General features: G+C 40.3%; 1 protein-coding gene across 2 annotated transcripts in view; it reads right to left on the bottom strand.

The window, feature by feature from the left end:
* Positions 1 to 279: 279 nt before the first annotated feature.
* phf19 (PHD finger protein 19) overlaps positions 280 to 13,316 on the bottom strand; it is a 158,763-nt gene continuing 145,726 nt past the window's right edge. For both annotated transcript variants that reach the window (XM_039764401.1, XM_039764402.1), the window contains exon 15: positions 280 to 2,152. In XM_039764401.1, coding sequence (XP_039620335.1) covers positions 1,825 to 2,152 — 328 coding nt within the window. In that variant the 3' untranslated portion in view covers positions 280 to 1,824. The remainder of the gene's footprint in view (positions 2,153 to 13,316) is intronic.

Genomic DNA, 13,316 nt, shown 5'->3' with positions numbered 1-13,316 from the left:
ACCCCTGCTTTAAATGCTGAACTCTGCTTTGTTGTTTTCCTATTATTTTCCCAATTTTTCCTGTGTAGTTTGCTCCCTTCATTTAACCCTAATAGAGGCAACTAAAACAAGCAGAGCAGACACCCGGGATGATGAAAACTGCAACTACTTCAGAGTCAGACCCACTTATTATTAAATATTGAATTAAATAACCAGAGTACCTGGAAAAGCCGAATGCGAATCAGGATGAAAATACTGTTAACAAGATTAAAAGAAAAAATAACATATTCCCCTGCTTAGTACATTTTAATAAAAATGAACAACACAGAAACTGGGAAATATAAACTCACTTATTTAGGTAAGGATTCCAATGAAAAAACGCAAGCTAGTTAGAACAAAAACCTGCAGTCACAGGGGGTCCCCCAGGACCGAGTTTTCGAACCGCTGATCTAAGAAAAGTTGCATAATTTAGTTTTACATCTGGAGCACAGGCAGGTCAAGTATATGTGTAAACATCTGTAATGTATGCGGATATGTAAAAATGTTCAGAGATCTTTCTGGTAAGGAAGACAGACGTTTCTCAATAATCTTCGCGCCATAGAGTGGGGTCATGTTACATGTTAAACAGCGCATGCGAGTAACAATTTCACTGTACATGTGACCTTATAAACCCTATAATAATAATAATAATAATGATTTATATACAGCCCCTTCCAAAATTAGACTCTTTCACAAAGAGTATCACAAAGCCATCAAAACCATTAAATGGGCAAATCAATTACTTAAATGACAGATGAATATTCTTCAGTTTAAGTGTGTTGTGCTGCTGAGATTATTCTCTATTTAAATCTTTCAGAAGAATAAATATTTTTAGAAAAAGGTGCTAATTGTGCCTGCAGTGTGAACATTTTTACTTCAGCCCGCAGTATATTTGTTATGCAGAGAAAACTGTCGAGAGTCAGTCTGTCTCTTGGCAAGGCACAGTGAGTTGTGCATTACAAAAAAAGAACTTTTCAAGAGTGAAAGGCACTATATAAAATAGAAATACTCACTGAGTTCTTTGAGTCTTTCCTAAGGTCATCTACCCCCAGACTCCTAATGAGCTGTGCAAAAGGCAAAGCTTAGTAAATGGATTTAAGGCAGCGAGAGGAAAAAATACTAGTGGGCAATAGCTAAAGCATGCCAAAAAAAATGCTTACAAGCATAGAGAAATGCAAAAGCCCCCCAAGCACTTTTATAAAATTAACTCCAACCCCTCCTCCCACCCCATCAACTTACAAACCTTTTTATCAGATTTTAGACTTTGCAGGCCTGCAGCTTGGCAAAAATGTACACAGCCTATCCAATTTTATAAAGAAAAGCCACTGTAGTGTCCACCCAAATTGGTGTCCACTTTGTCTAGAAGCTAAAATTTTTCTTTTTTTGGAAGCCCTTGGTATTTGGTCTGATGTCTTAGGAAAAAAAAAATCATGGTACCGCAAGCAAAACAAAACAACAAATCAAACGCTTGCCAAGCAACTTTAGATGAAACCAACATCACAAACTCCACCTTAAGGAACCTTTTTGTGGCATCATGACACAGTGTGGCCACTTGGTGGCACGCCAGCTGCCTGTCTCCTTTCCAGCCTCTAATGAAGGTCACCTACCAGAGTGCAGCACAGCAGCGTTTCTCTTTACAAGGAACTGCAGTCAGCTCCATCCAATTTCCAATGCAGCGGAAGCAGTATGACCTCTTGCATCCCAGCTTCTGGGTTAAGGATCATACATTATTACTACTATGATTATGATTACTTTCTGTTCTTAAAAGGATGGTTTCTTTCTCCATATGTCAGGACACCTTCCTCTTCAGTAGGGCGTGGTGCCCTCCCATTCCACCAGATATTGAACTTTTCCCTCTAATGTGACCCTTCTAGCCAGGACCTGGTACTTCTCCCCGCATGCAAGCCTGCCTGCGGCCCCAAAATAGCTGGTGATGGAGGACTTGAGATGCGACAGTGAAGAGTCATCCTCGCTGATGCTTTCAAAGGTGTGGCTGTCGTTGTCCTGTGATTCAGGAGAGCACTGGGTTTCAAAACTAGACGGGACCTTGTAGCTCTCTGACACCGCCCTCTTGGCCGCCAGCACGGTGTAACTTTTGGTCCGCAGCTTCCGTTTTCTGCTTCCAATGTGCTTCCTGACAGGAAAGTCAAAAACAAAGACATGTATGAGATTGCGTCTGTTGGCAAAAATATCCACCAAGATTTCAGAGCAGCCCTGTGTGGATATGAAATCCCTTAGATACCCCAAATCAGATCATAGCTTTCTATGGTAAGCTGAAGAATTGGTGTGCAAAATATAAAATATCAACTGCAAATCCATTCAATCTAGTGCAGGGGTCAGAACATCAGCACCACCCAGTGCTGATTCCTGATATTGCTGGGTTAAGCTTCAGCCTTCCACAACCTTGAACTGGATTAAGTGTGAATGAGTGTGGTAACATGTGCTTTAATAACCCAGATATCCACAAAACCCCAGTTTTAGAAATATCATGTACACGCTTATTCTGGTTAGAGAACCTGGGATATTGGTCTCTGAGGACCCTGGTTCACAGATGTAGATTTCACCCATTCCCATGTAAACCCTTAACAGTGTTTCAGTTAAGGATCTTGCAGTCTGCGCATATCCATTGCACTCTGTTCGCCTGCTTAGCTTTGGGCCAGGTAGAAGTGACCTGCAAGATCAGTTTCTTAAGGCAAATGTTCAGCCCATTGAATTATTCTTTTCTTGGCATGAAATTAGAACGATATGAACAAGAACAGGCCATTCAGCCCAAAAAATCTAGCCAGTCCTATTAAACTCAACTCAATGAGTTCTGAAGCTTCCTAAGGTCCACCTGTGTACCACACTACGTGGTATCTTATTCCATGTGTCCTGGGTTCTCTTTATAAAGAAAAACTTTCAAATGTTTCTGCGAAATTTACGCCTAACAAGTTTCCAACTGTGTCCCATTGTTCTTGATGACTTTGTTTTAAAGTCAGAGTCTTGATGCACTGGACTAATTCCCTTCATAATTTTAAACACTTCGATCAGGTCTCCTCTTAATCTCTGTTAACGGCTCAGCTCTTTTAATCTTTCCTTATAATTGATCCCCTGTAGCCCTGGAATCAGCCTAGCCGCTCTTCTCAGGACATTTTCTAGTGCTGCTTTGTCCTTTTTGTGGCCTAGAGATCAAAACTGCACAGAGTACTCCTGATGAAGGCTCACCAGTGCATTATAAACCTGGAGCATAAACTCCCTGGTCTTGTACTCCACACATTGTGCTGAGTTATCTGTATCAATATTTCAGAAATTGCTAAATTCTTGTTGATAATCTGAACATAGTGTTAAGATTAGCAGCAAAATCTCATGAGTAGTGCTGCTATATAATATGATAAAATTGACATGTTACGTAGTCTGACGACATTTTAAAGTAACGAGTAACCCTACGTTACTCTTATTATACTGAAGTAAATTACTCTCGTTATTATTATCCTAGCAGCACTGTGTGCTAGGTAAACAGCACTAACGCCAAGCAGAAAAGAGTGCAATCCTGTACCAGAAACTTATAAAGTGTCAATTTATTTTTAACCCAGTAATGTATTACTTTCTCGTATACAAAGTACTGTATAGGGAAAGTATTGTACTCGTCTGAAGATTCGATGTCAAGATTTTAATGAATCTCGACATTTTAGACCTCCCTGACTTTCTCGTATATGAGGTATAGGGAAAGTATTGTAATCCTCCAAAAATTGCATTTCAAGATTTTGATGAATTTCAATGTTATAGACCTTCCTGAGTCCGAAAATACCATTTTTGGAATTGTGTCTGTGTGTGTGTCTGTCTGTCTGTGTCTGTGTGTGTGTGTGTATGTATGTAAACACGATAACTTGAGAATGCTTTCACTTAGGTCAACCAAATTTTGCATACATATATTGGGTACAAAATGTAGATTTCTACAAACCTTTGGGAATTTTCACTAACCGGAAGTGGTACTTTACCTTTTATTCATGTGACTGCGGAGTCCGATTTATTCAACTTTACTTGCATAATAATTGTTCAATATATTGTTAATTTGAATTGATTTCTTGTTGATGGTTCTTTAATGTATATGATATAAAAATATAATCATTATCTTGCAGTTTACTCCTCAAATATCCATCCCCATTTCTGAGTATACGAGAAAGTCGAGGGGCGACCACTCCCAATTTTTTGTTAAAGATATGTTGAAGTAGTCTACTTGAGTGATGCAGCAGCCAGTGTCCACACCATGAATGATCGGTGGCTCAGGTCCAGGATGTAGAAATGGGGTGGGTGTTATTTACTTCGCTGCACATGAAGGAGTAAACTTATTTGTAAAACAGAAGAAAATTACCACTGGCTTCAGGCTTATTTTCAGATTCATGGTGGAGAACGTTGAACTCTTTTCTTGTACAGTTCAATGACACTAAATAATTCTGCCAAAGGAGAAGCCTACTTGCATATGTAAATGAAGGTTTCTGCCTTAACCGGGTTACTTACATGTAAATGCACTAACAGAGACTGCCATGTTACCTGTGAAATCAGTAGAAGGCACCGCTGATCTCCCAAACCCCAGATACAGTAATGCCCAATACAGTCCTGGGTTCTTTATTGATCACCAATACTTGCCAGAGTGAGCACAGCCACATACACACAATTACAAGGTAAGTTGATTCTTTTTCTCTCCTTCCACTTTTTTGGTGAGTGTTGACTGCTGCTTCCAACTATGACACAGTGAGGCAAAGCTGCACTACTTGTAAAAGACCCAGAAGCACTGTCCAGGGGAAGTACTTCCAGGTCAGGAGGAAGCCTCATAAAAGTAGGGAGAACTAGTCCCTCTAGCACAGCCTGGCATCACCCCCAGAACCCAACAGGGTCAATCCATAGGTCTATTGTTCCCAGCATGCCCTGCGGGTGTCTGTAAACGTACTGTAGTCCAACGATGCTGCCATCTAATGCAGGGGTCGCCAGCTCTGGTCCTGGAGGTCCACCGTGGCTGCAGCTTTTCATTCTAGCCCTTTTCTTAATGAGGGACCTGTTTTTGCTGCTAATTAACTTCTCATTTTAATTGACTTGCTCCTGAAGACTCAAACCCTTCATTGTTTCTTTTTCCTTAATTAGCAGTCAAACAATGATGAGATACAAAACGAGCCAAAACAATTAGTGTCCATCATACAATATATGAAAATTAGAGAAAGATGAAGGTCTCAGGAATGCTGATCTGCTCATGTCCACAAAACACTTTAAAAGAAATGAGAAAATCAACAATTACACAAATGTTTGCTATTGCACCACGAGAGCAGCAACAAGACATGGAATTAAAGAACGGCTTTAATTAATGACAAGACTTGGCACCTCATTAAGCTGCTGGTTAGAGAGAAATTGGTTGGAGTTTGAGGCCCTGACTTAATTGGTCTTCGGTCGGCTCCCTCACTTCACATTTCATTTCTGTTTGGGTGCCATTTAAGTAAAGAAATGAAGCAACTGAGAGGAACGATGAAGAAATTCAGGGGGAACAAATCTTAAAAAAGCAATTCAATTAAAATTAATTCACAAGAAGTTAATTAGAAACACAAACAGGGCACTCATTAAAAAAAGGGTTATAATGAAAACCTGCAGCCACAGTAGTCCTCCAGGACTGGAGTTGGCGACCCATAATCGAATGTCTTGGGGAAGTGAATTGCTCATGTAAGTTATTACCTCCTGTTGTTCCAGCATTTTGGCTTCCTGGCTGGTAAGGGTCCTTGACTGAGCCCTTCCAGCATCTCCCTTGATTTGTTGGCACCAGCTTCCAATCTCCTGGTCGAGACAGGGAATGCCTTGCCTTCCTTTTTGTCCATTGAAAGGACGCCACCCCATGCTTAGTGTCGTTTACACCTGTTACCAGTGTTGTGAGGTGATGGCAGCAGTCCATATCATTCCTTCATGGGATTTGGCACTGCTCTTTTATCTCAACAGTTCAAGTTGATTGCATTTTCAAGTCTGTGCAAGGGATGGTCAGAACAAAGGCATAGACTCAGGTACATGATGGTTCATAAAATAATTTATGGATGAATATGCTTTTGGAAAATCCAAATATTGACAGGAGAAATGTTGATTACATTAGTATTCTTGCTTGAGATGTTATAATCAGACCCCTGGCCTCTCCATAATAGTTATCAGTGGTGCATGACTGAATTACTGTAATCTTCCACTGGCACGTAATGAATGACAATGCATGGGTCCTTTCAAGGTTATTGTCATTTTTATTGAAGTGCTTGGGGTTTTTCTCCACGTTTCATTTCACTGGCTCATAACAGCTCAACAAGAGTCACTTGGATCAGCTGCGTCTATGCACAAGTCTCAAATCTCGCAGTAATAAAAAACTTTGTTAGTGACTGATTGTGTTGTGCAGGCCAGCTGGGTGACAGCTCTCTACAGGATGCCTTTGAATTCTTTCAGGAAGACACAAATGGTTCTGCATTCCTTAGAAAAATGAATTCAACTTTTGGTGCTTTTACTTGGAAAATTGAAGAATAAAAAAATATTTTCTTTAAAGAACTGTTTGTTTCACCAGTGCAACCTGATGCATGATGATTAATAGAATTAAATATCAGAACAGTAAAATGTGTAGCAGAAAATGGCAGCAGGAGCAGGAAGCATGAATTCACTGAGACATGGCTCCCTACAGATACATTTGAGATAACAGTGATGGAATTTAATATCAGAAAGGTAACATTTGTTGCAAACGACAGGAGCAGGAAGCATGAATTCAATGACACTCAACTCTTACAAGCCCAGTGCACGTTAAGAGTTACAGAAAACCAGTGGGAGGGCATTAGAGAGGGACAGACAAGGAGTCCCTGGAATCAGAAGTAGGGGGGTGGGAATCTGTTCTGACCTGGGACTTGTTCATTTTTATGAATGTCAGCCTTTTCTTTTTTTGTATCAGTATACTGCTGCTGGATTATGTGAATTTCCCCTTGGGATTAATAAACTATCTACCTACCTACAGAAAAACAAAGTAATTGCAGCTGGGGATCTACCAGTTGGGGATGCTGCATCCCTCATTGGCTGGCAGAAGGGGGCTGTGCCCGCCAGCCGATAGGGCAGGAGCTGCAGTGCCAGCAACTCTGTTGAGTGTCCATTTAGACACTGGGCTTGGGGGTGCCCGCTTATGGCATGTAGGTGATGTTGGACCAGCACTGTATGCTAAGAGGACGGGGTTTGGAAGGACATGGAAAAGGAAGTGCTGTACACCAGCTGGCCCCCTTTGGGTGTGAACCACTGCTCTCTGTTCTGAAGCTGAGGACTGCCTTCCAGTGGGAGGCTCTGAGGTTGTGATGCAAGATATCAGCATTACATACTCGAGGGGACTGTCCCATCCAATATTGGCAGTTAACCCAGTCTTTGTGATGTCACGCTGGACTCGTAAAGCTAGGGGCTCTGGGGGGGAGAAAAAAAAAAAAAAAAAAAGAGTTCGCTTAAGCTGGCTACCCTGCAGATTTTCAGAGAAATATTTCACTACCTGTGAACCCGGCAAATATTATGTTAAGAAAACACTTTGGCAAATTTTGATGGTCAACACAACTTACCGGATCATTCCTCGTTATGTGCTGTGAATAATCTGTTTATTGTCGCATATCGATTTTTCCTGTTTCTTGTCATGTGTGCTACACTGTCTTATTGTACCCTGTATAATATTTTCACTGGATGTTCATGTGTGCATTATATTTTTATGGTCAATGATTTTGTCTTTATTTGTGTTGGTGATTGCTGGGATTGTATTGTGAACTTCTTGCTTGAGGATTTGTTGAGCTAAGATCTTATTAGCTTTCTCTCAATATTCATAATAATTATGTCTTGATTTAAATATGAGTTGTTCATTAGAACAATCCAGACGAGAACAGGCCATTCAGCCCAACAAAGCTCGCCAGTCCTATATACTTATTTCTTCCAAAAAACATCAAGTCAAGTTTTGAAAGTCCCTAAAGTCTTAATGTCTACCACACTACTTGGTTGCTTATTCCAAGTGTCTACAGTTCTTTGGGTAAAGAAAAACTTCCTAATGTTTGTGCGAAATATAAATTTAACAAGTTTCCAACTATGTCCCCGTGTTCTTGATGAACTCATTTTAAAATAACAGTCTCAATCCACTGGACTAATTCCCTTCATAATTTTAAACACTTCAATCATGTCACCTCTTAATCTTTTTTTGCTTAAACTGTAAAGGCTCAGCTCTTTTAATCTTTCCTCATAACCCATCCCCTGTAGCCCTGGAATCAGCCTAGTCGCTCTTCTCTGGACCTTCTTTAGTGCTGTTATGTCCTTTTTGTAGCCTGGAGACCAAAACTGCACCCAGGACTCAAGATGAGGCCTCACCAGTGCATCATAAAGGTTGAGCAGAACCTCCTGTGACTTGTACTCCACTCATCAAGGCGCTATATAACCTGACATTCTGTTAGCCTTCTTAATGGCTTCTGAACACTGTTGGGAAGTTGATAGCTTTAAGTCCACTATGGCTCCCTAAATCCTTCTCATAAGGTGTCCTCTCGATTTTCCGACCGCCCATTGTGTATTCAAACCTAACATTTTTACTTCCTATGTGTAATACTTTACATTTACTGACATTAAATTTCATTGTCCACAAATCTGCCCAAGCCTGTCTGCTGTCCAAGTCCTTCTGTAATGATATAACAGATTCCAAATTATCTGCTAATTCACCTATCTTGGTATCATCTGCAAACTTAACCGGTTTAAATTCCTACCTAAATCATTTACAGTATATATACAGTGGAACCTCGGTTCATGACCATAATTTGTTCCAAAACTTGTTGGTCGTGAACCGAAGCAATTTCCCCCCATAGAATTGTATGTAAATACAATTAATCCGTTCCAGACCGTACAAACTGTATGTAAATATACTTTTTTTTAAAGATTTTTAAGCACAAATATAATTATATGATAGAATGCACATCTAATAGTAAACTAAATGTAAAAACATTGAATAACACCGAGAAAACCTTGAACAACAGAGAAAACTAACATTGCAAGAGTTCGCGCTATAGCCTTACAACCCGATCGCTGTAAACACTTTTTTTTAATGAGTTTTAAGCACAGGGAAAAAAATGAACATTTGAAAAATCCGTAATTTAATAAACCACCAAGAAAAGTAACATTGCCACAATGCACGCTATGAACCAACTGCTGTAAACAGAACTGAAAACAAAAACAAGCCTTTTCTACCTTATGCTTTCAGCCTTCCCTCGCTCGCTCGCTCTCTCTCTCTCTCTTTCGTGTGTGTGTGTGCCTCTGTCTCGAGCGCCTCTGTGTGTGTGTGTGTGTGTCGCGCTCTCTCTCTCTTGCTCGCTGCACAGGAAATGCACAGGGAGAGACTGAACATGTACAAACCCAAAGGGAAACTGGCTTGTTTGTATACCGAGTGTGTGGTCGTGAACCGAGGCAAAAGTTTGGCGAACTTTTTGGTCGTAAACTGAGTTGTACGTGTACTGAGACGTTCATGAACCGAGGTTCCACTGTATATTAAAATAGCAGCGGCCCTAGCACTGCCCCCTGCTGGTCACCACTCTTAACATCGGCCGATTCTGATGAGGTTCCTCACACCATTACCCTCTGCTTCCTGTGCCTGAGCCAATTCTGCACCCATCTAAAAACATCACCCTGAACTCCCGCTCCTTGTAATTGGAATCTCAACCTCTCATGTGGCACCTCATCAAATCCTTTCTGAAAGTCAAGATAAATAATATCATCTGCTCCACTGGTCATATCCTTTAGTTGCCTCCTCATAGAATTCCAGTTCAGTGTCTTTAGTTGCTGCCTTTTCCTATGAAGTGCCTCACTTTCACTGCATGTTCAATGTTTCTATACCACCAGTCCTAGCAGTAAATACGCTGCTTTATATTGTAACTGAGGTGGACAGGACTGGTCGTAGAAAACCGCAATGGATACAGGCCTTCACTTCTACTGATTTCTTAATTTAACATCAGACTTGCTGCTAACTGAACCTCTTATTTAATCAGATGGCTCACTTGAGCCCTCTCTGTCTGTTGTCTCAGAAGTTAATGATCCGAATTTTACTTCTCTTTGAAATGCACAAAGACACTGCTGCCATGAGTCAGTGCACAGGAGGCTCTTAGCTTTCTGCCTTCACTTTAATTCTGTTCTTCAAGTGCCTCTTTTTATTAACCAGACAACAATTAAACAGAGAACATCTCATCAATACATCAGTGCCACTGTCACACGGTAATATTATTGTGTTCATCATCAAGTAGCTGGTTTTAGTAAAATATTCTGGGAAACAAAACATTTGAAGGTCTGATGGGCTCTAATCCTCTTGATTAATTCTTTCAGCAAAGTAAAATGTAGCCTGAAAAGAATTCCAGACACAGCAGAAAGATTACAGGAACAAAGAGCGGAATTCCTAATTGAACTGAATAAACCTGCCTTTTTTTGTACAGATTCTATTTCTTTCCTACAAAACAAATTCTACTTTTTTGGAGCCCTGTGGTCAGGCTCAGTGCCCAGGTTGTCACAAAATCCCTGAGAAACTTTGGCTTACTGCACTTAATTGTTAAAACCTAAAGATGGTGACTCAGGTTTAGTATTGGATTGCTGCTAAAATTCTGACTTCAGTATCGATTCCAGCTTTCGGACCTCAGTATCGGTACCCAAACAAATAGCAAATAACTCCAAAATCTGCCTGTCTTACTCCAGTTTCTCTGGTGTGACATGCAATGGCATTAAGGCATGTAGCATGACATTGTGATCTGTAGTGATAATAGGCAGAAGGTTGAGGAGATATGCTGCAGAGAGGAGAGGAATGAAGGTCAGTAGGACCACCAAGACAGAATACATGACTGTGAATGAGAGGGAGGTCAGTGGAATGGAGAGGATGCAGGGAGTAGAGTTGGTGAAGATGGATGAGTTGAAATACTTGGGATCAACAGTACAGAGTAATGGGGATTGTGGAAGAGAAGTGAAAAGGAGAGTGCAGGCAGAGTAGAGTGGGTGGAGAAGAGTGTCAGGAGTGATTTGTGACAGACAGGTATCAGAAAGAGGGAATGGAAGGTCTACAAGACCAGTGAGACCAGCTGTGTTATATGGGTTGGAGATGGTGGCACTGACCAGAAAGCAGGAGACACAGCTGGAGGTGGCAGAGTTAAAGATGCTAAGATTGGGGGTGACAAGGATGGACAGGATTAGAAATGAGGACATTAGAGGGTCAGCTCAAGTTGGACGGTTGGGAGACAAAGTCAGAGAGGCGAGATTGCGCTGGTTTGGAGATGTGCACAGGAGAGATGCTGGGTATATTGGGAGAAGGGTACTAAGGATACCTAAGAGGAAGGCCTAAGAGAAGGTTTATGGATGTGGTGAGAGAGGACATGCAGGTGATGGGTGTAACAGAACAAGATGCAGAGTACAGAAAGATATGGAAGAAGATGTTCCACTGTGGCAACCCCTAACGGGAGGAGGCGAAAGAAGAAGTATGCAATAATCGAAGCAATAAAGGGGGCGCAGAGGGGTGCCCTGTTTAGTGTTGTTCATGTTGAACCAATGAGCTCCCCATTGAAGTCCAAATCTTGAAATTTGAGATCCTCTGTCAGGTCTCATTTTCGCCAAAACAATAAGAGGGAAGGGTCCCCAATGAAATCACAATCACACTGAAGCAATAACTGAGGGTCCTTCATGAAGTCACAACTGTGTTGAAACAAAAATGGGCTTGGGCATTGTTGGTTTCCCTGTGAAGTCTCAAATGGAGCAAAGCCTGTGGTTTATTTCGGGAAAGTCTCCAGTGTGGCCATTTTTTTTTTCGACTTATACAATGCCAAGTTGTCAAGGGAATTTTGAGGGATTGAGAGGACAGGTAAAGTAGACTTGCAGTATCGGAAATCCTAAAATGTTGCTACCATATCGCTTTAAAATTTGGGGTTTCCGTACTGATATACCATGCAATCCTACAGGGAAACCAGCTAACCACCTGAATGAGGCCTGTAAAGAATCACTACAACCATTTTTTGAATCTCATTTTTTTTTTTTTTAGTTAATTGCATGGAGCTGGAACCTTTCCTGGCATACTGGGTAAAAAGTAGGAATTCACCTCGGATGACAGGCCAGCTCAGTGTGGTCTCCACTCAAGCCCACAGTTTCACTGTGACAATTTAGAGGTGGCAATTAACCATCGGTGCCAATGTCACAATGGCAAAATGCTCTCTATCACAAGCTCCCCAGACTGGAATTTAGAAGCCGATGACCTGCCAGCTCAGCGTGAAAGGTACACAAAGTCTGCTGATCTGAAGTTTTGATATGGTTTGCTGTTTTCCAGCACTGGTCACCACTTACTTCCATTAAAGCATAAACGTTCTTAGCTCAGTTCTGCATGAAAATTTGAGATTAAAAATTTTGCTTGGCCATAAATGCAAGCCACATGCGGTAAGTAACATTTGAAAAAAAAATATTATTTTGGAGAAGTAATCCTTAAAAAAAGATAACTGGAAACCAAAGAGATTAAGTAATAGGAGTTTCTCTCTAAAAAAAAAAAGAACTTGAAATCAATACTTGGTTTAATAAACAGTGTTTTTTTAAGATCTATTCTACACCATCACAATCTAACTTTAGTATTGTTTTTGGAGATCCCCCCTATACTCCCAACCAAGGTTATTATAGTTTTGTATTTTTATATTAGTTTTTATTTCTAGATTTTTTCTGATCTTACTTTGAAATTCAGTTTAGTTTTACTTTTCCTTCATCGTGTATTTTTAGTTTCAATTTCGTTTTTACTTCAGAAAGACAGTTCTTGTTTTATTTTTATATCTATTAGTTTCAGTTTTAGTAATTATGGCATGGAGCTACTATGGAGTTTAGTTTTGTGTCACAATCAGACAGAACTGTACACTTAATGAGTTTGGATATAACATGAGTTTAATGTGAGTGGACGCTTAATACACAACGTGGTTTACTATCTGGTTTTGTTTTTGTCAGATAAAAACGAGCAGAATCAAAACCAGTTACTGAATATGAACAATTGTATAATTTTAAAAATATTTTCTGTTATTTGAGCTGAACAAATGTGTGCTGACTGTTGGCACTTTTAATCTTTTCCTTTTGTAATGAATTTTGTAATGAAATTCAGGTGAATTTTAAGGTTTGAGGGTTTTTTTTTTTTTTACTCTAAATGTCTACAAAGTGGCAGGGGAATTATTGACACCTGAGAAATCAACTGAAATGTTACTCACTCGTGATTTTTCTGTCCATATGGCAAAGGTTTTTTGAGCAGCACATTCCAATTTCAGGTGTTTGAATTA

This window comes from Polypterus senegalus, chromosome 9 (genome assembly GCF_016835505.1).
Source record: "Polypterus senegalus isolate Bchr_013 chromosome 9, ASM1683550v1, whole genome shotgun sequence".
NCBI lineage: Eukaryota > Metazoa > Chordata > Cladistia > Polypteriformes > Polypteridae > Polypterus > Polypterus senegalus.
This window is presented reverse-complemented; position numbering and strand designations above follow the sequence as displayed.